The sequence below is a fragment of the Drosophila bipectinata genome, chromosome 4 (genome assembly GCF_030179905.1).
Source record: "Drosophila bipectinata strain 14024-0381.07 chromosome 4, DbipHiC1v2, whole genome shotgun sequence".
Classification (NCBI taxonomy): Eukaryota; Metazoa; Arthropoda; class Insecta; order Diptera; family Drosophilidae; genus Drosophila; species Drosophila bipectinata.
This window is the reverse complement of record NC_091740.1, coordinates 15,905,016-15,932,801: the sequence shown is the minus strand read 5'-3', so window position 1 is coordinate 15,932,801 and position 27,786 is coordinate 15,905,016. Positions and strand designations below refer to the sequence as shown.

The 27,786-nt window shown below is 37.8% G+C and overlaps 1 protein-coding gene across 3 annotated transcripts in view; it reads right to left on the bottom strand.

Annotated features, from left to right (window-relative positions):
- Nucleotides 1-27,786, bottom strand: part of dpr7 (defective proboscis extension response 7) — a 131,947-nt gene that overhangs the window by 38,165 nt on the left and 65,996 nt on the right. The window contains exons 4-7 of one of the 3 annotated variants that reach the window (XM_070282466.1): nucleotides 26,167-26,220; nucleotides 25,999-26,101; nucleotides 25,743-25,930; nucleotides 25,359-25,687 (exon numbers count right to left, since the gene is read on the bottom strand). In XM_070282466.1, the coding sequence (XP_070138567.1) occupies nucleotides 25,662-25,687; nucleotides 25,743-25,930; nucleotides 25,999-26,101; nucleotides 26,167-26,220 (371 nt within the window). In that variant the 3' untranslated portion in view covers nucleotides 25,359-25,661. Of the gene's footprint in view, nucleotides 1-25,358; nucleotides 25,688-25,742; nucleotides 25,931-25,998; nucleotides 26,102-26,166; nucleotides 26,221-27,786 lie in introns of those variants that run through there. The other 2 variants (XM_043213375.2, XM_043213376.2) reach the window with 2 other exon arrangements.

Sequence of the window (27,786 nt, the reverse complement as noted above, 5' to 3'; positions counted from 1 at the left end):
TGTTTTAAAATTAGGCAGAAATTTTAATATATGTGATTACTATTAAAAACTATTGTGCTTTTGCGCGGTGGCTTTGTCTTTGTCGTTCGTGGTTTGTGTTTTTGCAAAACTATTTGTAAATTACTATTTAAATTTCGTTTATTTTTCCTTTTGAATCATATTTGATTTTGGCAGGTGATTCGCAAAAGTGTGTGTTTCCACGTCTCCATATTTTTAATATGTGGTGCACAGGTAATGAAACAAACGTAGAAAAATTGAACAAATTGATTTCCGATGTGCAATCGAACATTGAAAACAACGGCTACATTATTCCAGAGTTAAACATATAGTCAAATATAAATATATATTAATGCAGTCAAATAGAGTGGGGGGCAAAACGCACACATGTTTATAATTTGAGTGTATGTGTCAGAGAAAAATAATGAGAGCAAAGGATACACTAAGCGAAAGAAACGTAGCTTTTATTTCATTTTTTGTTAATTAAAAAGTTGGAATGGGCACTAAAAGAGTGTATTTTATTTTAAAGAAAGCTTTGCTAGCAAGAGTTCTAAAAAAAGGAAAAGCTACGCTTTTCTATATTTTCTATGGAAAAAACTTTTTCCAACCCAATTTCTAAGAAAATTTTTCTCAGTGGAAACATTTTGATTTTTAGTTTAGACGGTCAAATAGTCAAAATGAGAGCAAATGAGAGAGCTTCTAAAAAAAATTAGAGAGTGCTCACACTGTCAGTGTGTCGGCAGTGCTGCGGCAGAATTTCCTACCCAATGCACGCGTGCTAAAAGTCTCTAATAAAAATGTTCTTATTACGCATAGCTTGCATCTTACTGTGGTTGATGGAAAGTTGTGCAACGCAATCAGAGAATTATCCTCGGCAACGTGTTATATATGTGGAGCAAGGCCAACAGAAATGAACAAATTACAAAAATAATTGAGTAAAGAAGTTCGCACAAGACTTTGGCTTTTCTTCGCTACATTCTTATATATGCTTCTTTGAATACTTTTTACTGCATATTTGAGCTCCGAAATAACAGGAATCGATGCATCTTTGATTCATATATGTGAAACATTATTGCAAGCCCTAGAGTCGGAGTACAAAATTAATGAGGAGAAATTTCAAAATTACGCGCTAAATACAGAAGGTTCTGTATATTCACTTGCCGTACCCGGACGTGTTTCTTCGATCGCTCTTGCCAGTTTGCAATTATTTTCGATCTTGAACTCAAGCTTTCTCCTTCTGCGACAAGTTGAAATATAACAATTAATCCCTAAAAATAAATTCGACTTATTAAGTTCATTGAACTATTTATTTCCAATTTATACATTTAATCGGTTAAAGTTATCTCTGTTGCGCTTTAACTATATTCTCCAACATAAGTCTCTCCGAGCTGTACTCTCCGGACGTAACCCGTTACATTCATAGTTACTGTGGAGTTTGTTGTTCTTCACGACGCCGAACCTTCGTTGCACATCTCTTTTGTAACGTCATCTCTTACATCCGATCTGAATCTGATCGTCCACTCTCGGCTACAGAGTGCTTCAGAGAGCCTAAATTCTTTACACGCTATTACAGTGGTCTGCATTCCGTCAAAAAGAAGCCAAAAATGAGTCTTACTTGCACAGCAAAAAAATGTGAATTTGGTGGAACCATCACGGTGACTCATACCTGTCTTGTTGGCTCTGCAATAACTGCTCACATATTAAATGTGCTGGAGGAGGACACAATGGACGGATAAGTGACCTTATCAACAAGAAAATTGGCCTGACATGGTCTTGCATCGCTTGTAGAGAAATTGAGTCAGAGATGCGGACTTTTATGAAACAGACGAGAAATGGTTTCCTAGATGTCCGCAAGCAATTCTCGGCCCTTAATGAGCAATTCCTCGCTCTTGAAACTCAATTCCTTGGGCTAAAGTTGTTTAGTGAATCCCCCAGACGAAAAATTCCGAACAACAACCTGCTGACTGCTAAATTATTGAATACCCCTACATCCCATGCTGTACAAGTCGATGAATTTTCAACACCAAACATTTTACCGTCGCCTACTAGTCTACCTACTTATGCTGTTCCAGTACCAAGTGACTTGATGAGCCTTCCTTCAGGGCACTCTAATATTCATCCCTTGCAAGAAGCGATCAGCGTACCAAGTACAAATCTCGATCCACCTCTCATCTTGGAGCCTCCATCGTTGGACATCGTTGGACAACCCCCATCGTTGGACAACCTACCCTCTGCTCTAGCTGTGATGTCTCCAAGGCCTCTGGTTGGTGTGGCGCCTGAAGTTAGATCTTCTGGACTTACGTTGAGGGCGGTTGCTCCTCGTAAGGCCATTTTTGTCTCTCGGCTTATGCCGGATGCTACTGTTGATGATGTCAAGAGTCACCTGTTAAACCATCTTAAGGTAGCTCCTAATGAAATAGCTATTTTTAAGTTTAACTTTAAGCATAAGCGTTCTATATCTTCTTTTAAAATAGTTCTACCTGATTCCTACCTTGAAAAAGCACTTGATCCTGTAGCCTGGCCTGAGCACAGTATCGTTCATGAATTCCTAGCAAAAGACGCTCAGAATCCTATCCCTGCAGAAACTGCTTCAAAAAACTGAATAACATAGTATTTTCCTGCTGCTATCAAAACGTTAGAAGTATTCTGGGTAAGCTGAGCCAGTTTTTTACAAAGAGTGCTTCTTTTGATTTTGATGCTATCGTGCTTACTGAAACTTGGCTTAACTCCTCTGTCTCTGATTATGAAATTCTTGTTTCCAAATTCATAGTGTTTCGATTGGATCGTCCAACTTTTGCAGGTGGTGTCCTCATTGCTGTTACTAATAAGTACCCTTCTGAAATTATTCCTTTCACGAACGAGTTCGGAATTGAGTTCATTGCGGTGAAAATTTTAACTGGCTCGTCTCATATTTTTCTGACCTGTTCCTACATTCCTCCCATGGCTGAAGATATTGTGTACTTTCACCATCTTGATGCCATTAGGTCTATCTCTTCGTTGGCCAAGGACCGTGATTTAATCTTAATCATGGGAGGTTTCAACCTTCCCATCATTTCCTGGATCCCGTCTGAGGTAGACAATTCCTTGCTTTCCAGTTGTCATAACGACTTTATCGATGGCTTAACCGATCTTGCCCTGCTCCAAATTAATCCAATTCATAACACTCATGGCAGATTTCTCGACCTTATTTTTTCTAATGTGTCATCCTCTGTGACAGTCATTCGGTCCCCGCCGCTATCGCTTCCTGAAGACATTCACCACCCTACATTATTAGCATCGGTGTTAATTGATGTGCCTCACAATGATGCTTGCTTTAATGCTAAACCTCGTTTCAAATGCTTCAGAAAGACTGATTTTATTGCCCTTCGGAATCATTTAGCTGAAATCGATTGGAATTTTCTTTCATCTATAAACACAATTGAAGCAGCTACGGATTCGTTTTACGAAATAATTCATAATGCCTTGAACAAATTTGTTCCGGAAGTCCCTGTATCATTGTCTACAAAACCACCTTGGTATAATAAACACCTTTCTCGTCTTAAGAACAGGAAATCCAGAGCTTACAAAAAGTTTCTTAAGTCAGGATCGATGTGCCACCAGTCAAACTTTCTTTATGTTCGCAACCAGTTTATTATTCTCAACGATCTACTCTATAAGCAGTATATCAGGAATTGTAAGGTAAACTTTCGAAATGATCCAAGCTCCTTCTACTCTTTTGTCAATATGAAACGTAAATCAAATCTGTTTCCTCCTTCCCTATCATATAAAAATATTTCACATTCTTCTGAGGTAAGGTATTGCTAATCTCTTTGCGTCATTTTTTCAAACCACCTATTCGTCCGATTCATATAACCACAATTCTACTTATCCTTATAAATTACCACATATAAACAACATTTACTTTTTAAAATTTCGAATTCAGGATCTGTTCGAAGCTCTTTCAACAATAGATATATCATTCTCTGCTGGTCCTGACAATGTTCCTAGCTGTGTTCTAAGGTACTGTTCTGATATCCTTTGCTATCCTCTCACTATCTTATTCAACTTATCCTTGGAGCTGGCATGTCTCCCCAAGAGATGGAATGAATCTTTTATTATTCCGCTTCATAAGAAAGGCTCTAAAGCACTTATTGAGAACTACCGGGGGATTGCTAAGCTATCTGCGATTCCCAAACTGCTTGAGAAACTGGTTACTTTCCAACTGCAACATTTTTGTAAAAGTATTATTTCCACTTCACAGCATGGTTTTGTCAAGCATCGCTCTACCACAACTAACCTTCTTGAATTCACTTCGTTTATCCACAGAGGTTTTCTGAGCCGCATGCAAACTGATGTGGTGTACACTGACTTTAGTAAAGCGTTTGACTCTGTTAACCACCATCTCCTCCTTCATAAGCTGTGTCTTTTGGGGTTTTCTCCTCATATAGTACAGTGGTTGACCTCTTATCTATCGAACCGCACGCAGCGTGTTTTGTTTAAAAACAGTTCATCACAGATTATAAATGTTTCATCTGGTGTCCCACAAGGTAGTCACTTAGGACCTCTTCTGTTTGTTCTTTTTGTCAACGATTTACCTAGTGTTGTAAACTATGCTACTACATTTATGTATGCTGATGATGTCAAGTTATGTCTTTCTTTCTCAGACCATTTCCTTCATAGACACTTGCAACTAGACCTTAACGAAGTCTTCTTGTGGTGCTCAAACAATCTCCTTTTGCTTAACTGCTCTAAGTGTAAGGTTATGACGTTCAATCGCAGTGTGCCTCACATCGTTTCGTACTCTCTTGGGAATAACGTCTTAGATCGTGTTTTCCTAATTAACGATCTTGGAGTAATTTTTGACAATAAGTTGTCCTTCAACGACCACATATCACTAACAGTGAATAAGGCCAGAGGCGTGCTAGCTTTTATCAAACGTTGGTCTAAAGAATTTGATGATCCTTTCACAACTAAAACTCTATACGTATCGTTGGTTCGTCCTATCTTAGAATACTGTTCTAGCGTTTGGAGTCCGCAATACTTTGTTCACCAAAGGAGGATTGAATCAGTCCAAAAGCAGTTTCTGCTATTTGCGTTAAAAGGCTTAAACTGGGATACTGCCACTTCCCTCCCGTCGTATAATTGCCGGTTAAAATTACTAAACCTACCTCCTTTAAAAGAGCGCCGTACTTGTGCTGGGGTTATGCTGCTTCATGTGCTTATTCTTGGACAGGTTGACTCACAAGTACTTCTTGAAAAATTATTCTTTTCTGTGCCTAATAGAGTAACTAGATCATTCCGACCCCTTTGGTTACCAATTTATAGATCTAATTTTGCGGAACACGATCCATTCCGCGTTATTTGTAAAAATTATAACTCGTTATCCCATTTAATGTCCCCTGAACTATCCCTAGTTGTAATTAAATCCAAAATTATGGAATATCTTTTAACTTAATTTATCCTTACTCTTAGTTATAATAATATAGAAATAACAGTTCATTGTTAATAATAATAATAAATAAAATATCTAATAGCTGGTACATGGTACTGTTTTACCGGCTACAATCCATAAAGTATAATTTCTTGGTTCAGCTGTAATAGAGCATGCATTAGTATCAATTTAAGCTTTAATAGAGCTTTGAGAGGAAGCTGCAGAGTCCAATAACAAGGAAATAAAAAAAATTTAGACAGTCGGAAAGTGTCTCGAACTTCAACAAACTCAGATGTTAGAGCTATCTGTGTGTCTATGAAATCTGTGTATGAATTACTAACGATGCTTAATAATTTTCGTTTCATTAATGTTTTGTTTGTTGAATTTTATTTTTTTTTAATAATATGTATAAATATAGAAAAAATACCTTTTATTATTTCTTAAAATATTACTCTTTTGTATATAAATAACAAAATCTTAATAAATTAGATTAAACAAATGTGTTTGTATAATTTTGTGTCGATTGTTTCTGTCGGGTCAGGCAGCAGCCGCTAAATTAGTTATAATTTATTTATTAAGCTAAAGTATGGATATATCGCCTTAGTTGGTCGCAAGCCGACTTTTTCTCGGGCGCTCGACTTCAACGGGCCTATTTTAAGAGAGCTTTAGCTTCGCAATCACTATGTCGGGCCGCCCTCTCTACTATCGAGAGCTTTAGCTTCGCGTATGTCTAGTCGAGCCGCACTCTCTGTCCATATTATTTAGTCACTGCTTAGCACCATAAACTGGATGATAACAATGGTTGATCCCAGTTTCATCTGCCCGCAGCATAAATAAAATATAACGTACTATAATTAAATTCGTCTTTCATTTCCCGGCATTGAAAACTCTCAATGACCAAACAGTTCCTATGGGAGATATAGGATATAGCCATTTGATATACCCCACTCTTGTTGCTATATGTTTAGACCAATTTTCTATATTTTTGTGGGTGTGGATAAGGACAAGCCGTCGATCCCAGGGTAAGCACTGATAGTATGATCATTCGCAGCGAATGATTGATCAAGGCTTTCTTTGTCAATGTGGTAAAGCGAACGGGAAGAGCAGCGTAGGGCTTCGTAATTCGTCAATGAACTACTGCTTTTACTAAGTGTACACCTTAACGTATGCCATGTAGCGATCGCAACCCAAGCGGGAACGCCCTGAAGATGTACTAAGCCAATTGATGTACCAGCAAAAAGGTCATTTTGAGAAATTGCAACACGCTGCATACTCCTAAAAGTAGTCGGCCGAAGCAATCCTGAATGCAGGATACATCGGGACAAGTGGAGATGGGTGAAAGCCGCACTATCCCAAAATTTTTCGAGGTCCTGGCCAGGGCACCAAGCACAGCCCCAGTCTGCATAGACGTGAAATGATTCCAGGGCTGCGTCAAGGTGGGGGCGTGCGACGAATAGCGACTGAAGGTGCTCTTTTAGAATGTGGACCGAACGCCAGTCTCGGACGTACCAAAGAATTGAGTAAACTTTTAGTAATATTCGTTACAATAGAATCGTGAAATTTTTTTGACCACCTTTTGATAAAACCAAGGACACCTCTAGCATTATTAACCATTTGGAAATATGGTCGGCAAATTTGAGTTTTGATTCTAATAGGAAACCAAGATCATTAGCCTGAGTTAATTTTTCTAAGGTTATCCCATAGAGAAAATACGAAGCCTGAAGATAGCCAGAAAGTTTGCATTTTGATTCATTACCAAAGCTATTAAGTCATTCGCTAAATACCATTTTTGAAAGTTTTCGAGATCGGACTGAAGATTGCATTGGGCAGAGACGGATTTGTATTGAAGACAAAGCTTAACATCATCTGCATACATGAGAACTAAAAAAAATAAACAGTAACGGGCCAAGATGACTTCCTTGAAAAACACCAGACGGACCAAGAAGGAATGTATGTTTTTAAATGACTCTTTTTGTTTTTCCAAGTAGTTAGAGATCCACGTTATGAGATCTGTAGGAAACCCAAAAGATTTAGTTTAGTCAACACGAGTGAGTGATTGACTCAATCAAATGCTTTACTGAAGCTTAAATAACATCAGTTTGAAAGCCCTTTCGAAAGCCATATAAAGGATATAAAGGATATAAGCTCCAGTAAATAAATGGTGGTAGTACTTTTAAAAAATAAAATTAGCTAAAAAAAGTCACATGCTGCGTTGAGGTGGTGCGACGACCCCAGTAGGACACAGGCGAGAATTTTGATTCCGGCCACAATCAAGAACCCCGGTAAGCTTACCACCATGCTTCAAAGGTGCAAATAAGGTAATGCAAATAAGCATATCTCTAATTGCAGTGACGCACACAAGACGATAGCGACCATGGAGTGTTAGCCAACTCGAATCAGGGTACTGTTGGCATACATGGCCTATGAAAGGACAGAACCCCCAGACGATCTAGTGGCAAAGCTAGCAAAAGACAGAGAAAAGCTCAACATAGGCCTCCTAATAGGATGTGACTTCAACGACCGAGGCATCTCTTCTCAATTTTACACTTAAGTCAATTCTGGTGCTCTGCAACAGGGAAGATGACGCCACCTTTATTATCATAAGTCATAAGGAATCAATAGATTTAACCCTAGTAACCAAGCAGATACTCAACTCTGTATCTCATTGGAGAGAACTGGACAAACAATCTTTCTCTGACCATAGATACATCCCAACTTTTTTAAGGCTGAAGGCCAGAAGTTTTGTAAAACCCAAGTAAAATAACTAGACCAAATATATCCAAGCCCATGAGAGGAATATCACACCAAAAACACCAGACCAAAAAAGAATGAAGCTCTCGTAGAGGTAGTCAGAGCCAGAATCTTTTTTAACAGGGCAAACGCCCAATATGAGGAAAGCCTCTGGACTGACTACAAGGCCTCCTTGGCGACAACTTTTTCTGCTCGGACAGCTTATGCTTTCTGCAAAGCTCAGCTGTAAAACTTAGAAAAATCTATACAAATCAGACACAAAGCTAGACTATCTTCAAAAAAGAAGATGACAACTGGACCAGCACAAGTAACGATTCTCTAGCCACACAGCTGGATGCTCGTTTCCCCGGATGCTTTATAGAATCAGACCCTTTGCCAAATGAAAACGTCCCTCCTGAGAAAAGAGGGAAGTTCTTCTGAGAAAACTTCCACGGCCGTGACTCAGGTCAATATTGGACATATACCACCGCCATAGTTAGACCCATAATGTTATATGGTTTTTTGGTGTGGTGGCCAGGCCTCATTAAGAATACAAATAAAAATAATCTAGGGAGATTTTAGGAAGCGGCAACACAATGCATAAGAGGTGTTCTCAGAACCACTCCAAACGTTGCTCGGCGGAGCTACAGACGGCGGAGAAATATACTCCGAACAACTAGGCATCAAGGGCTTTTCCAGACTTCCTGATCACTGCAGCGTCTTCCAGGCTGTGATGATGGCAATTAAGGAAGCGTTAAAGCACCTTAAAATTTCAGGCGCCACCAACGTTGAAGCGGCTATAAAATCTATTGGATTGATCACAAGCAACTCAAAGAGGGTCTCAGCCTGTAAATCATCTCTTCACGACATGGCACAACAGTATGACATTAGCCTTATCTGGGTCCCAGGTCACAGGGACATAAAAGGAAACTACATAGCAGACGAAATGGTGCGTAAATGGCACCACCACACCACTCCAGCTTGATATGGGTGATATTGGTATTTTTTTAGCCGCATAAAAACTTCGGCTCAAAGAAGCTAAAAATAGTAGTAAACAACTAATTTGTAAAACAACAATTCTGTCTGAAATTGTCGGTTTGGCTTCTTATCTCAAATAAAAGAACATACCAACTTCTGAGTTTGAATAGGATCCGGTTAAGCACAGCTCTCATCACGGGACTGTGGCTAGTGGAAACATATGCTAGGCGAATGGATTCACCCCGTAATGACTATTGCCGTAGCTGCAGGGACGATGACGATGAAGAAAGAGTAGGTCATCTTCTTTGCCACAGCACATCCATTTAATCTAGCCTTTAGAAGAAACATCTGGGAAACGGATTCCTCATCGACATCTCAGAGGTCCTCAAAATTGTCAGTCCTACATCTCAAAAAATTAATCTTGCGTTACATAAGCCTATCTGCCGCATTAATAGTCACCATCACCATACATAATATATATAAATAACCATTTTTTAATTTTTTTTTACGCTCGTTTTGGTGCTCGGCAATGCAGATTTGTTGCTACCATCGAAGATAATGGGCCAAGTACTGGGCCAATTATGGGCCGCTGCGGAGGTATATGGCGTGGTCCCAAGCATGTCCCAAGTTTCTGTTTTCGGCTTGCCTTTGTTGCAAAACTTTTTTGTAACATACATTTTTTTGTCTGATCAACTACTCTTGACTGTCTTCAGCTAAAAAATGCCAATTTGGTGGATCCATTACGGATGACTCATGACTGGCTTGCTGCCTTTGCAATAACAGCTTACATATTTAAGGAGATGGAGGTGGACACAATGGACTTAAAACTCAAATGTACCTACCATGTTTCCATATTGGTTAATAAGACTAAAGGTGTCATAAGGTTTATTATACGGAGATAAAATGAATTTAACAACCCCTATAATACTAAAAGTTTATTTATTTCTTTTGGTCCGTCCAATACTGGAGTACGGTTCATGTGTCTGGAGTCTCCAATATAAAGTACATCAAGAGCGCATAGAATCCGTACCAATGAACTTCTAAATATTTGCGTTTAGAGGTCTTAGCTGGGATACATATCTTCATCTTCCCTAGTATTGTAGTAGTCTCTTACTTATAAACTTTCCCCTTTAACAAATTGTAGGAAAATGCTAGGTTCATTTTTATACCCTTGCAGAGGGTATTATAATTTTGGTCAAAAGTGTGCAACGCAATGAAGGAGACATCTCCGACCCTATAAAGTATATATATTCTTGATCAGGATCACCTCCTGAGTTGACCGTCTGTCTGTTTCTACGCAAACTAGTCTCTCAGTTTTAAAGCTGTCGACTTGAAACTTTGCACACACCCTTCTTTCCTTTGCACGCAGTATATAAGTCGGAACGGCCCGGATCGGCCGACTATATCCTATAGCTGCCATATAACTGATTGATCGGAAATGGTATATTTTTGGTGTTTTTAAAGTTAGAGAGTTCAAATTTTAGGTGAGAGCTATTTTTGGCAAAATAATACGACATGCCAAATTTCCTAAGGATCGGCCGACTATGTCCTATAGCTGCCATATAACTGAACGATCGGAAATGACCCAACTTTCGTGTTTTTTAAGATAGAATACTGGAACTTGGTACAGATTATATATTTGGTTAGTTGATCCGATCTACCAAATTTCATTAGGATCGGCCGACTATATCTTATAGCTGCCATATAACTGAACGATCGGAAATGGTATATTTTTGGTGTTTTTAAAGTTAGAGAGTTCAAATTTTAGGTGAGAGCTATTTTTGGCAAAATAATACGACATGCCAAATTTCCTAAGGATCGGCCGACTATATCCTATAGCTGCCATACAACTGAACGATCGGAAATGACCCAACTTTCGTGTTTTTTAAGATAGAAAACTGGAACTTGGTACAGATTATATATTTGGTTAGTTGATCCGAGTTAGTTGGTAGAAATATCAACTTTCGTATTTTTGAAGATAGAAGTTTGGGACTTTTTTTAGATTTTGTATTGTAATAAATTGGATTATATATTCATATTCCCATAAGGATCGGCCAACTATATCCGATGTTTGCGATATATATCCGGTTTTAACTTCAAGGGTATATAAACTTCGGCTCCGCCCGAAGTTAGCTTTCCTTTCTTGTTTTAAATGATTTAAAAACACGCTTAAATTTCAACATTCCTAATAGGGGGACTTGAAACTTTAGAACTCTTTTTCTTAGCCATAGTAGTTCGACCAATGTTCAACAGGGGCTTAAGCTTTTTAGGGTCTTATGTTCGAACTACAATGGTCTCTATCCTATCATCTCTCTTTTCGGTACTTTTAATTTAAAAACTTGTATTTTAAATTTTCTAAGTAATTCTTCATAGTTATCATTCTGACTTATCTACTTAGTTTGTAACTTGATTCTGGAGCCCCCTCGGTCGTCTTGGCCCCTAAGCTTTGTTATGAATGCAGGAACGCAACCTGGTGATCTAATTGGTGCAGACCGCGAAAAAAAAATTTTAAAAAGTAGGACGAGAAAATTTAGAAAAGTAGTCCTAGTCCTAGTCCTTGTGTAGGATTTAGGCCCGTCAAGAAAACCGATCAGAGACACCACGGTCCAGTCAGAAAACTCCTCATCCAGGCTCGCTGGTCCTCGCAGAGACCTAGTCTCTGCCCACGAATCCAGCAGTGCGGAGGTGTGAAAAGGCTGGTGAACGTAACGTGTGTGTGTCCTGAGAGATCAGGCTGCTCTACGATCCGAGATCCGACACTCTACGGAATACTTGACGTGCTTCGTGACACAGGAAAGGGAGCCAAATATGCCGGGAGCCATATTCGACAAAAACACAGGCTCAGCAGTACATCCTGGAGAAATGGAAGTGGAGTGTAAAAGTTTGCGACACTGCAGTATCGACACACAGTGCACTGTGTGGGCAAAGGAGCATTACTAATCCAAGGCTGCCAAGGGATTCGCGGCGAAACTAGGCTCTCTCCAACCATATAACAAGGCACAACTCTACACCCAAGGCTGATAGTCCGAGGCGAAACGTCTAGAAAAGTTAGAAACCAAAAGTCTCAAGGCAACTGAACTCAACAACATAAATGTCAAGTGGGTAATTCAAAGCGAATCAGGTCGTTACCCTGTGTTGTAATCACTGTGGATGCCTGTCCACTGGTGCCTTAGCGTGCGCAAAGAGACACTTTATTATTTTTCCCTATATTATTACACTTGTCTGGTCTCGCAGACTTAAACAATCCGAGCACCTCTTACCAAGCTTGGTGCATTTAAGAGCAGCGTAATTCTATGACGTCAGATCGAATGTTTGAATTACTCCCTCACTCGCCCCTCAGTTGATCGACTCTTGAATCTGCTGTCTTGTTCGGGACTGTCTCTCACTTTCTAACTCTCTCATGTTGGTCTCTGTCGCTCCGTTGAACGTGTTAAGCATTGTGCCACGCTAAATTATTATTATTCTCTCGCCATCCTTCTATACGCAATCGTATTGAGTATTGTAAATTTAAGTTATTAATATAAGATATGCTTTACTTTGTGAAGATGTTTTTTAAGTTACTATTGAACTTTAAAAGCGAATGCATTGAAGATGGTGGAAGGATATGTTGAATTTTTTTAAAGTTCCCTGCAGTACTGGAGATGGCTATTGGCCCTATGGTCATAACTTACCACACTGCTTACTGTGTAAACGTGAGCACTGTAAGATCGGTAAACAAACGTGACAAACGCTTTCTCAAAAAAAAATTGTTTTTAAGTAAAGTAGTTTAACCTGTGCTGTAGTGTTTCCTGGCAGGATCGACATGTAGTGTTATTTAGAAGATGTTTGTTGACTTAGGAGAAGGCGTCAGCCTGCTTCGATCGATCTTTATTGAAGGAATTATTAGATTTTGCGCTGTTCACTATGTAGCAGTGAGCATCGCTTACATTATTTTGTTTTCACTTATTATGTACAGAAACGGGAACATTGCTGACTACCTGAGGGAGTCATGCGCGCACATACATATTTATACACAGCGCCGGTCAACCCGACTTAGCTATTGGGCCGTCGCTGTTATCCAAGTGCGAATCATATTTCGTCTGCACTTGAGTATGTGCAGATGGCACTTAGTGCTGCGACGAAGTCTCCGGTCTGGTCTGGTATGAATTCTTTTGGCATAACAACAAAGTGTTTCAGCCTTACTTATATGTATGTATATACATATATGTACGCATGTTATAGTGCTTTTGGTTTTTGCTATGTTGTGGAAAGAGCAAAAACACGAAACACTGTTACATGTCTAGAATGCACTGTTCCAAAATTTGCTAAAACCAATTTAATGCAAGCACCGTTCGTTTTTTTTTTGCTTTGCGGTATTTTACAACGCTGTGTTTTAGAATACAACAATTAAAAAGAATCCCAAACTTATATCTTCACAAAAAAAACCAAAGTATCTTCAATATACCAGTTATATTCAGTTATATGGCATCGGATATAAACGGCCGATCCTTATGAAATTGGGATTGATCAAATCCCTCATCAACTCCAAGTGCACGACCTTCGTTGTAAAACAAACAAATACGCTTTCGTAACAATTATGGGGGCCTTAGTGCGCACCTCTAATTTGAAAAAAAACCGGCTTTCGCTATTTCATCCTCTTACGGCCAAATATGATGCAGGCTTAGTTTTGTAGATGACCGTATCCAACTTATTGGTCAGGAGCTCATTATGGGGTGAGAATACTTTGGTAATTAAATCATCATTTATCAATAGTCCCGAGCGGAACCACGAATCAAAACTTGCAGTTGTAGCAGCGGAACCACCAATCACCACTCTAAGATTAATTGTGGAACTTTCCTTCTTCAACACACAATAATGAGGTAGAAAATACTTGCAGGATAGCTCCAGCTTAGAGGAAACAGGAACAAAGGCGGAATACTGGATCTGTATTTCTGGCTGACGAAACAACTTCCTTTCCAGAGGATGGAAGCGTCTCAAAGCATGTGTGTAAGCTGGTTTGCTTATCGTAAAGAAATAAGATGCACTTGGAAACCAAAAGCAATAATGATCGGCAGTGAAACAATCCCCCAGGATGACTTCTGACAAAGACATTCGAAGTTTACAACAACACCGGCTCGCTGAGATGACCAGTAGCTACAAGAGAGAGCTTACTGCAGCAAAAGGGGAAGAAAAATACAGGCTGCCGCTGGCTAGTGGAACCTCTGAAATAAAGGACAGCCCTTAAATGCCAACTGGAAGATATCTGCCAGAATCTGCTATATCTCACCTTCCCTCTCTTTCTTTCAAGCGAACGGTCGTGTTTTTTTTGTGCGCACTGCGTTTTTTTGATAAATATTGGTAAACCGGTGTTTACATTCTTTGTGAATTAAATCTTGTGAATCATAACAATCTTAAAGCCTAAACCGTATCGCTTCGCGAGTATATTGGTATGCTTTGGTATATTTGGAATCGAATTAATAATTTGTCTAAATTCTATTCCAAGCATAGCTCAGCTCTGCTTCTTCCCCGGCTTATTTATCTATATTTTCTGCATTTCTCTTGTGCACTCTTTCAAAGCTCCCGCTTCGGCTTCTTGTTTGGTACAGTGGTTCAAGGTATTGTGTTTTTTAACTTTTTAAATATTAATTTTTGTCTTATTAAATTAAAAAAAAAATAATAATAAATAAAATGGAATTTAAACTGGTCTGTGCCATTAAGTCTTGCAACAAGACAATTTCCACATCCCAGCCTAGTGTCCATTGCTGGTTATGTGAAAACGTCGTGCACGCCAAGTGTGCCGGTTTCACTGCATCAGTTTCGGATGCCATTTCCCGTAGGTCTGGGATACATTATTGTTGCGAAAATTGTCGTGCTGTGCAAGGCGAAATGAGGTCGTTCATGAGACAGACCAAAAATGGATTTAAAGAGCTGATCACTGGTTTTCGTAAAATCAATGACCAGCTCTGTGCGCTTGACACTCAATTTAGTGGCCTTCCGCTGCTAAATGAGTCCCCTAAGCGTAAGAAATCCGCTGTTTCTGATCCGCCTCAGCCTGCTCAGCCCACATTAATGCAGCCGCTTATATCTCTGGCCACCCCAAGGGCCTTAACTGAGAAAAATTCGTCAGAATTTCTCAGGGATAATGAGCAATTGTCCGATATGTCCGCCATGGCATCCCTTCAAGTGATGCCACAGGTCCTAGGGAACGAAACCCCCATTAGGGTCACCCAAAAGGGTATTCCACAGTCCGGACCACCGGCACCGACTGATGCTGCAGTTCTTGTACCTGCGACACCAAAACCCTTACAGGTGATTCCTCCATCGAAACATATATTTGTTTCTCGGCTTGCCCCTGATACTTCAGAGATTGATATCTCGGCTTATATCAAAGCCAAAACTAAAGCCGATATAAAGGTGGAGGACATACAAAAATTTAAATACAATTATACAAGGCGCACGTCTTCTTTCAAGATTCGTGTGCCCGCGCTGATGTTCAAGACGATTTGTTCTCCCAGTTTTTGGCCAGAGAATCTTTTCGTCCAAGAACATCAGCCTAGTTCCGTAAAAAAAAAGTTAATAAACCAGTGGGAGTGAGACTTCCCAATATCGGAACCACTGACCAACCCTCCACCTCTTCTTTGGCCACTAACCCAAAAAACTAATTTCCTCACTAACTCTTACCTATCAGAATACTAGGGGGCTACCTACTAGATCGGTCGAATTTTACCGTGCATAACGCTGAATGTTATAGGAATTATATTGACCGCTGCCGGATTTAATTTACTCAGGATCCAAAGCAGTTTTATAATTTTGTAAACACTAAGCGTAAACACGTATCTTTTTCACCTCTGCTTACGTTTGAAAATTCCTCTGCGACTTCGGATCAGGCCATTGCCGATCTATTCGCAGAATTTTTTCAAACAACTTATTCTCCTCCTAAATTGACTGATCAGCCTTACGCATATAACATTCAAGCAGCAAATCTTATTTTCTGTCCGTTTTTTTCTGAGAACAACTTATTATCTGGTCTTTTAAGGGTAAAACCCATTTATTCGCCAGGCCCCGACGGAGTACCAGGGTGTGTGCTAAAATACTGCGCCAGGGCTCTGTGCAAACCTCTTCTAAGACTTTTCAACTTATCTTTGGAAACCTCGATTTTTCCCCTTAAGTGGAAGGAATCATTTATAATTCCCCTACATAAAAAAGGGAAAAAGTCCGAGGCTGCTAACTACAGAGGCATCTCTAAGTTATCGGCAATTCCAAAGTTATTTGAAAAATTAATTACCCCTCATTTGCAACACCTTTGCTCTTCGATTATCACTCCTTGTCAGCACGGCTTTATTAAGCGTCGCTCCACCACCACAAACTTATTGGAGTTGACATCCTTTGTCATAGACGGCTTTTGTAAGGGATATCAAACCGATGTAATTTACACAGACTTCAGCAAAGCATTTGATTCAGTTAATCACTCACTTTTGTTGAGTAAACTGAATATGCTGGGTTTTCCTAAAGACCTCTTAACGTGGATCTCCAGCTACCTAGATGGAAGGACACAAAGAGTCTTATTTAGAAACATACAGTCCCGTCTGGTCCGTGCTACATCCGGCGTCCCTCAAGGAAGTCATATTGGCCCGTTATTATTTACGCTTTTTATAAACGACTTGCCCCCTGCTTTAACGAACTCTCTAGTTCTTATGTATGCAGATGATGTAAAGCTTTGTCTTCAGTATAAATCCATCTCTGCCCAATGCAGTCTTCAGTCTGACCTTGATAACTTTCAAAAATGGTGTTTGGCTAATGATCTAATACTTAATGGATCAAAATGCAAGCATATGTCTTTTTATCGTTCTTGCCCTCTGCAAGCTACGTATTCCATTAATGGGATTGCCTTAGAAAAATTAACCCAGGTTAATGATCTCGGCATCCTATTAGACATAAAACTTAAATTTGCTGACCATATTTCCTTAATGGTTAATAAGGCTAAAGGAGTCCTTGGTTTTATTAAAAGGTGGTCAAAAGAATTTAATGACCCCTATATAACCAAAACTTTATTCATTTCTTTGGTCCGTCCGATACTAGAGTACGGTTCATGTGTCTGGAGTCCCCAATATTGAGTACATAAGGACCGCATAGAATCCGTACAAAAGAACTTTTTAATATTTGCACTTAGAGGTCTATACTGGGATGCAAATCTTCAGCTTCCATCCTACAGTAGCAGACTTTTACTTATTAACTTACCTAGCTTAACAAATCGTAGGACAATGCTCGGTGTAGTTTTTCTGCATAACCTTATTAACGGGGATGTAGATAGCCAGCATTTACTAACACGCTTAAATTTCAACATTCCTAATAGAAGGACTCGAAACTTTAGTCCTCTGTTCCTTAGCCGTTGTAGTTCGACATATGCACTGCATTTTAGGGTATTATGTTCGAACTACAATGGTCTCTACTCTATTACATCTCTTTCCTGTCCCTCTAATTTAAAATATAGAATTTTAAATTTCCTTACTAACTCCTCTTAGCTTAATAATTAACCAATAACTTAATATACTCTAACAAATCGTTTCTTGAGCGCCCCTCGGTCGTCTGGGCCTCTAAGCTTTATGATGAATACAGGAATGCTAGCTGATGCTCTTATTGATGCACAAGCCATTTCCAAATTCTGAAAGACCGCGATAAAAAAAAAAAAAAAAAAAAAAAGCAGCCGGCTGTGGTGCATACGACAACACATACGACTCAGGTAACTATAACAGAGCAGGTACGCGACAAACGCCAGGATAAAAAACGCTTGCGATACATACCCAGCCGTCTCACTTTTTAAAGTCGATTCTCAGGAGAAAGGATTAAAGACCTACGACTCGAACTGATCCACCAGAGAGGAATGACTGCCCGCACCCAAAATAAACAGACCAAACCTCCAGATCAAACCCTGAAGTCTTCTTTCCAACTACAGCCAGATTATCACTGGCTAAACTCTGATAAAGATGTGACATACGCAAACGCTTTAAAATCAGGACTGGCCACCCCTGACTCAAAAAGCTCATTTCTGTAATAAGCATACCAAGAACCGAACACAGCTTAACAGCATCAATCGCCAGAGCAACTTATCCAGACGGTAAAGCACATGCTGGGTCTGGAATTCTAATCAGAAGCCGTATTAAGCACCACTATCAAAACAAATTTGCTAAAAACTACCTACAGGCCACATCTATAAGAATACAATTAAATACTGGCACCAACTTACACTAGCCGTCGTATACAGCTCCCTTCGCTTCACTATATCTAAAGATTAGTTTATGCAGTTATTCAACTCACTTTGCGACCACTGCATAGCAGCAGGAGACTATAATACCAAGCACACACCTGGGGATCTCGTCTCGTGACTCCAAAAGGAAAGCAGCTCTACAATGCAATTATCAAAGCCTAGAACAAGCTCGACTATGTTTCTTCTGGCACACCAACATACTGGACGGCAGACCCAAAGAAACTACTTGATTTAATAGACTTTGCGCTTGCCAAAAAAAAAATCAAAAACCTTATAAGCGCCCAATGCCATTTGGATCTCTCATCTGATCACTCGCCTGTCTCCTTTATTTTACACCAACATAGAGGAACCAAAGAAAACAAATTGGATTTAGTACAGAAAGGATGTTAGCTCACACATTAGGCTGTTCTCATCTCAACAATGAATCCAACGAGGCTTTGTTAATTCACTGGGGTCTGTACTCATCTCTGCAGCTCGAGGCTTTAACTATAAATACACAATGAAATCAAAAGAAGACAAGTCTACAAATCGAACAGCTCGCCCTCGAAACGCGACGCTTACGTAAAGAGTGGCAATCCCACAGATTGCCATCTGCTAAGCAAAGCTTAAGACATGCCCCACGTCAACTTACTGAAGCTCTACATCCAAAAGAAATACATAAACACCGCCGCTATATAGAGCTATAATCAACTTCTAGTACAAAACACTTACTATGGAGAGCTCATCAGACTCTGAGCTCATTGAAAAAAACCGTGATTAACGGTAACGGCTTACCGCGTAAGCCACCTTTAAAATGTCTTTCAACCAAATCCTGCCATTACGTCGCTTACTTTGCCGACTTTACCGGCTATGAGCCTCAGCTTCAATATAAGCCAATTGAGTTTCGCCCAAAGGAAATCGCTAACAACATAAAAAATCAACAGAATCCGAAAAAAATCTCCTGGCTGCGACCTCATAACTCGCATTAGGATAATTATGTTCGCAAAATTTGGCAACTTTCCAGTAAGATGGAAATGGTCAATTTTCATAATGACTAATCCCCAAATCGCATAGACCTATAAGCCTACTTTCATCCGTATCTAAACTTTTTGAAAATGCGTATTGTATCAGATAAACACGAATCTTCTTCCTAAGAATCCAGGAAGAAATACCGTCACATTAATTTGGGTTTCGTGAAAAGCACGAAACAATTGAGCAGGTCAACCGGATAACATTAGAAATTTGGAACGTGTTCGAAAGACGAGAGTACTGCACTGCAATATTTTTACATTTTTCTCAAGCATTCTATAGAGTCTGGCTAGAAGGTCTAATGAACGCGATTAAGACAATGCTCTCCTACAAAATACACAAGCTTTTAACGCTTTACCTTTACGACAGAAAATTTGCTTTGAGGTGCAACATTGCTATAGCTGATGATTTCACAGCGGACATCCCGACAAACACCCGACTAACAATACCTACGTTTGCTGATGATACAACTATTCTTAGCCGCTCAAAATGCCTGATGCAAGCTACTGCGCAACTAGCTCTTCATCGGGTAGATGTTGAAACAAACAAAAATGCAAGCACGTTACGTTCACATTGATCAAGCAAAGCTACCCGCCGCTTAGTAACAGTGAAGTGACATATCTAGGAGTACACTTCGACAGAAGACTTACATGGCGCCGGCCCATTAAAGCCAGCAGAACACACCTAAAGCCTAAACCCAGCAGCCTTCATTAGCTTATCAACGTCCAGTCTCTTTTTAGCCTTGAATATAAAGGCCTGCTGTTTAATTCGGTACTAAAACCTATATGGATGTACGGCTCGCAGTTATTAAGGTACAATACACCTGCTAAATATAGGTATAGAAATATTTACATAGTCCAGCGAGCATAGTTGAAGATCTTGAGAGCAATCACCGTGGTACGTTCGCAACGAAATCGTGACTTAAACATTCTACCAGCCAACTAAGTGATCGCAGAAGAGAAAGAAAAGTACTTTGCCAAGTTATTGGCTATTAACCACCTGGCAAGAGGTCTAACAAGGTTGAACACCCAGCAACCAATTTGAGGGACGCGCTCCCAGAATGCCGACTTAGTATAGTCTTAGTTAAAATTTAATGCTTCAATTGGTTAACTTATTGTAAGTCTCAAAATAAAGAGAAGATTAAATAAAGAATAGCAAAGTTCAAAAAAAAAAAAAAAATGTCCTGCATCGTTGCTTCAGAAAACTAGTCATTGGCGACGTCCAGATTCGAACCCGGCAGAGGGTATTATAATTTTGTCCAAAAATGTGCAACACATACATTCGAACTTATAAAGTATATATATTCTTGATCAGGATCACCTCCTGAGTTGATATGAGCATGTCCGTCTGTCTGTCTGTTTCTACGCAAACTAGCATGTTAGTTTTAAAGCTATCGACTTGAAACTTTGCACGACTGAGCTTCTGTCCTTGGCACGCAGTATATAAGTCGAAACGGTCGGGATCAGCGACTATATCCTATAGCTGCCATAAAATTGAACCTCGGAAAAACCCCTTTTTTTCGTATTGTTGAAGATAAAAAGTTCGAAGCTTGTGATTTTTTTTACATTTTATACTATTATAAATCGGTTACATTATGATATTTTCTTAAGGGTCGACCAACTATATCCGATGTTTGCGATATATATCCGGTTTTAACTGCAAGAGTATATCAACTACGGCTCCGCCCGAAGTTAGCTTTCCTTTCTTTTATTTTCTACATTTTTTTTTATCCAAAATTGTAAGAACATTTTTATATTAATATTTTTGCATATTATAACAAAGCATAATTAACGAAAACATAATAATAATCACAATAAAATAAAATCGTTCTTCTTCTAAATCAAAATCAAAATGTGGTACACTTTGAAGCTCGTTTTCAACACTTTCTACTTGGGCTGCATCTTCCGATTTTGGAGAAACTAAAAGTGCAAAAACTTCACTTGGCAATGAGTCAAAAGAATCAAAAGCTTGGTGAAATACGTCAGATAAATTGTTCACTCGGCTATTTTTCCTGGCATACAAGAGCCTTTCGCGCGTGTAATATTTGTTTTGAGCCTCAGATGCGTTTTTGCCTAAGCAACAAACAGGAAACACAGATGATTCAATTATTTGTGGACCATTAACTACAATTTTGTGGACCGTCATTGGATACCACAGATATTTGTTTAAATGAAAAATTCATAATGCATAAATTCTTCACAAAATTTCTTAAACTTATTTACACAAACGTCATATTCGCAAGATTAAACTATTAAAATGATATGTAGTTTTTATACCCTTGCAGAGGGTATTATAATTTTGTCCAAAAGTGTGCAACGCAGTGAAGGAGACATCTCCGACCCTATAAAGTATATATATTCTTGATCAGGATCACCTCCTGAGTTGATATGAGCATGTCCGTCTGTCCGTCTGTCTGTTTCTACGCAAACTAGTCTCTCAGTTTTAAAGCTGTCGACTTGAAACTTTTCACACACCCTTCTTTCTTTTGCACGCAGTATATAAGTCGGAACGGCCCGGATCGGCCGACTATATCCTATAGCTGCCATATAACTGAACGATCGGAAGTGACACAACTTTTGTGTTTTTGAAGATAGAAAGCCGGAACTTGGTACAGATTTTGGTCAGTTAATCCGACCTACCAAATTTCATAACGATCGACCGACTATATCTTATAGCTGACATATAACTGAATGATCGGAAATGGTTTTTGGTAGAAATACCAACTTTGATATTTTTGAAGATAGAAGCTTGGGACTTTTTTTTTATATATTTTATTGTAATTAATTGGTTTTATGATGATATTCTCATAAGGACCGGCAACTTTTATCCGATGTTTGCGATTTATATCCGCTTTTAACTGCAAGGGTATATCAACTTCGGCTCCGCCCGAAGCTAGCTTTTCTTTCTTGTTTTAAAAGCTCTTCGTCCAGTTCTAATATTAAGGCAAATAAAACAGTGCTAAAAAAAAAATAAAATTCACTTAAATTGCTAGCGTTCCGGAGCAGTAGTGTGCCTTCCAATTTCGCCTATTCTTTTCATTTACACACTGTTACTCCCAAGCGCTCGTAAAATTGCACTGACTTGTTATGGGAAAAGCGTTAGAACTTCATACAATTTTCATAATTTCCCAATAAAATGGGTCCCGTTTTATTCAGGATTAATGAGACAATATTGATATGTGACAAAAATGATACCATTTCTTGGAAGTTGTACCGAAAAAATGAAGTCACAATCCGAAAAAACCCGACAAAAATACAAAAATGTCAGTTTCTTTTGTAAAATTTGTATCATTTTTGTTAAAAATAATTGAAGATCCACTTTTTTTCAAAAGCTACAACATTTAAAGCTTAGTACTGAGTTGACGAAAATCCGCTGTCGAACGCGTAACAGCTGTCAAACTCCATATAAAACAAGAAAGGAAAGCTAACTTCGGGCGGAGCCAAAGTTGATATACCCTTGCAGTTAAAATAGGATATATATCTCAAACATCGTATATAGTTGGCCGATCCTTATGAGAATATGATAATACAACTCAAGTTATTATTATATAGAATCTAAAAAAAATCGCAAATTTCTATCTTCAAAAATACCAGAGTTGGTATTTCTACCAAAAACCATTTCCGATCGTTCAGTTATATGGCAGCTATAAAGCAGCCGGTCGTTATAAAATTTGGTAGGTTGGATTAACTGACCAAAAATATAATCTGTACCAAGTTCCAGCTTTCTATATTCAAAAACACAAAAGTTGGGTCAATTCCGATCGGCCAACTATATACGATGTTGAAGTTAGCTTTCCTTTCTTGTTTATTGTAATTTTTGTATTTTTTATTATAATTGGTTATATTATAATATTCAAATAAGGATCGTCCAACTTTATCCGATTTTTGCAATATATGTCCGGTTTTAACTACAAGGGTATATCAACTTCGGGTCCGCCCGAAGTTAGGTTTCTTTTCTTGTTTGTACTTACAGTCGCGCACGGGACAAACTTCAAATGATCACCAAAAATACAAATATTTTTTTTCTCCAAATTTTTTTTAAATATTAATTGCACACTAAAACTCTGTTTGCAACAAAGACAAATTTTTACCGTTATTGGTGATCGCCTGTTACATTTGCGTTCCTTTTCCATTTATTTAATCTCAAAGTGATTTTAGAAAGCAAAATGGAAAGCATAATGCATTTATTTTAGAAGTTGTTATAAAAACAAAAACAAAATACGGCCTACAAACATCATACGGACAACAGCTGCGTTTGCGCGACTTTGCATTCGAATATTTTGAAATCTGTAAACGATGAATGCAAAATTCTTTCAAGTTTAATAAACTTAAACATTTCCTTATGTAACCATGTTAAAAAAAATCATTTTCAAGAACTTTTAATTTTTTGGCCGCGGTGGACCTTTCTGTGGAAATGCCCATATGTTAACACAATACCTATTTAATAGTTGTGTATCTCCATTGCACTATGGGCGATTAGTTGATTTTGGCGGCATAAAGTCCACACATAGAGCTAGGAGCTTAATTTTTTTTTAAGGTTACTAATATTTTAGTTTGTTTTCGGATTTTTTTTTTTTTATTTAATTTGACCATGCCTTTATTTTCCGCCCCTTTATAGCCCCGGCACTTGTACAAAAACTTAAATTTTTATTATAAAGCAAAGCATAAAAATAGAAAAAATAATATTTTACCATGTTTTAACAATATTCTAAACTTAAAAAAACAAAAAGTTAATAATCTTCTTCATCTAAAACAAAAGAATTCTCATGTTTGTCATCGCTTTCGTTGTCTGATTCGGTGTCTTCATCATTAAAAAAATTGTATGAACTCAGCTCTGATGTTGGATGTTCAAGTGCATTTTTCTTTTAAAGGAACAAAAAAGAGCAAAAAACATGATTACTACAATAAACTAGACACTTTCGTTAGTAACTTGCCATTTTTAGTTGGATGTTTTGATATGCACTTTTCAAGAAATACTCCACGGAACACAATTAAAATTGTTAGATTTTTGCTAAAAATACAATCAACAATAACACTGGAAATTAAAAACACCACGAACATTTATACACATATCTCGTAAATAAAAGATTCTAAATACGTTGAGCTTTGCTATCCATATTACACTTATTAATTTAAACGAAGCCAATAATAATTTAGGCACTTTCAACAGCATGAAATTTTTTGTGCCAATTTATATAATTCGATAATAAAAAAATAATAAAAAAAAAAATTGTTTTTCAGCTAACTGAATTGTTTACTATTAATAAAAAAAAACATTTCCTTAATATTTCACCATAAATTTTATGACTTTATGCCGCCCATTATGAAAAATCGCCCATAGTGCATTGCAACAAATTCGAGCGGCGATTTTTTTAAGAACCAAACTTTTAAAGGAAATTATTTAATTAACGGCAATAATTTAGATCTCATAATAAACCAAAATAGTAACAAGTGCCTGGAAAATTGTAAACAAGGTAAACAAGTCAATCAGCTGTTTTAGTGTCTTCACACTCCCCTAAATCCTTCCATCGTTAAAACAGGCATGCGCAAGCCTCTTGCAGATCAACAAAAACTTAAAAGCAATCGGCGTTTTAAGTGACTCCGACTGAAATATACCCTTTTCCCATATCAGTATATTGATTTTTAATGATTTGTAAAAATATATACATATATACAAAACATTTTACTGGTAACACTTAATCTTATTTCTAAATAAATGTATAATGTATGCTGAAATATTAAAAAATATAATACAACAAATAATATTATTTCTTTTCTCATTTCACCAAATAACGAATACCCGAATTTTGTTAGGGTTGACAGCCTGAAATGTTGGAAAAATCCAAATTTTGTGCGCTGGCTTCGAAACGAAATCGCACGCACACATTCCAACATCTTCGTCGCGATCCTTTCAGAGACTAAGAAACAGAAAGCGTTCAATGAGAATATTAGCGTAAGATGAACGAACGGTGAGCGTAAGAGAGCGTAACAAATCCTTTCTGGGGCCTGTCGGAAGAAATTTTTGCGTCCATTTTCGTTGTATGAAATGGTTGTCTATATGCTGTATGGTTAGTGGTTCTAGTTAAACGCATCGTTACATCGTAGACTGCCGTACACAGTGATTTTAGGTGTGCGAAACGAGATGAAGGAAGTTTATGTTTGTTCGGGACTTTTTTTGAGTGGAGTCATAAGGTTATGTTAAATTTTTGTGTGAAGTAAATAGAAAATCGAGTTGATGGCCCTCTCTAAGTGTGGCAGTTTGACAGAAAATAAGAAACTATTTGAAAGCCTCTATTTACAAATTTCTATTTGGGCTTATACCTGTTGAATCTGAATCAATTATAAAAAAATTTAGGGAGGCTTTACTTATATTTACCCGTTAAAACATGAACTCTGACAGATGCTGGTATAGCTCCATTAGGAACACAAGTGTAGTTGCCAGAGTCCTTGAATGAAGCTCGCGTAAGCATTAAACGGCTAGTAGTACCAACATCCGTTTTTTCGGTTTCCAAACTAATGCCTCCACGTAAAGAATCAAAATCCACAATGGACGATCCATGATACCTTATAAAACATTTTTATTAATTTTATATAAACTATTTTCTTATAAATAGTTCACTTTTAAAACTTACCATATAACAGATGATGCATGTGTATTTACTGAACATGTTAAAGCAATTGTACTCTCGCGCTTGACATGGATTTCCGTAGATCCAAGTATCTTTGCTCGAGCTGCTAAAAATTTCAATGTGACCGAAGCTATTATTTAATAAGTTGCTTTTTTGTTGGAAAATATTTACCTTTTGAGTCATAGTGCCGTCTATTGGAGTTTATACTTTCAAAATCATTAAGAGCTACAATAAAAGAACCCAATATATAATTTTTTTTATTAGAAACAATTGTATTACACAGTGCTACAAAAAAAATAATTTTAAGAACTATAGTAGTGACATAGTAGGAATTTGTATATAATTTTTTTCGGTAGAACTTACAAAAAATGGGAGCTTTCTCTCAGTTTTAAAGCTATTGGACACTTTGCACACATCCTTCTTTCCTTTGCACGCAGTATATTAGTTGGATCGGGCGACTATATCCTATAGCTGTCATATAACTGATTGATCAGAAATGGTAAAACTTTGGTGTTTTTAGAGTTCGAGAGTTCCGATTTGCATGGGTGCTATTTTTGTCAAAATAATACGACCCTTACGATCCTTATGAAATTTGATATTTGATAAATACAATGATTAAAAATTGTGATCATGAAAAACTAAAAACAATTCTTGAGGCAGGAAGCTTCGCAACGATGAACGAAGCCATCACTAAGTACTTACAATGCAAATTCAGCATAATACGCCATTTTATAGGACATGTCCACAGCGGTAATTTCAACAACAGACGTAATTATCGAGGTAGAGGCAGAAAAAAATTTGTTTTTTTTATTTTTTTTTTTTTTGACATTCAATTCCACTATGTACTAAATCAGTGGAGGCAAAACACACACATGTTTAAAATTTGAGAGTATCCGTAACATAGAAAAAAAATAGTCAAAGGATTTACTGAGCGAAAAAAGCGTAGTTTTTTTTTTCATTTTTTGTTAAGTTAAAAGTTGGAATGAGCACTAAAATAGTGTATTTTATTTTAAAGAAAACTTTGCTAGCAACATTTCTTAAACAAATGAAAATCAACGTTTCCCTATCTAAATTTTCTATGGAGAAAACTTTTTCCAACCAAATTTCTGAGAATGTTTTTCTTAGTAGAAACATTTTGATTTTTAAGTTTGGCCTGTCAAATGAGTCAAATGAGAGCAAATGACAGAGCTTCTAAAAAAATTTGAGATTGATCACACTGTCAGTGTGTCGGCCGCGCTGCGGTAGAATTTCCGACCCTATGCACGAGTGCACGCATGGAAAATAGAAGTTTGCTCCCACTGCATTACGTCGTAGTTCAATTAAACAAGAAAATAAAGAAAAGTCTGTATTATATCAACTTTCCAAAATACAACTTTCCCCCACAATTCCGGACACAACTGGAAACCAAATAGTTGAATACAAGCAATGAAGGAAGTCAGGTCAGGAGGTCAATAAATCGAGCTTGAAACAAGAAAGGAAAGCTTTCCTTATAACCTTGCTATGATATAATTAATATTGATATACCCTTGCAGTAAAAACTGGATATATATCGCAAACATCGGATATAGTTAAACGATTCTTATGACAAAATCTAAAAAAAAAGTCCCAAGCTTCCATTTTCAAAAATATCAAAGTTGGTATTTCTACCAAAAACCATTTCCGATCATTCAGTTATATGTCAGCTATAAGATTTAGTCGGCCGATCGTTGTGAAATTCGGTAGGTCGGATTAACTGACCAAAAATATAATTGTACTTAATGTAATAATTGTAATATAATCTGTACTAAGTTC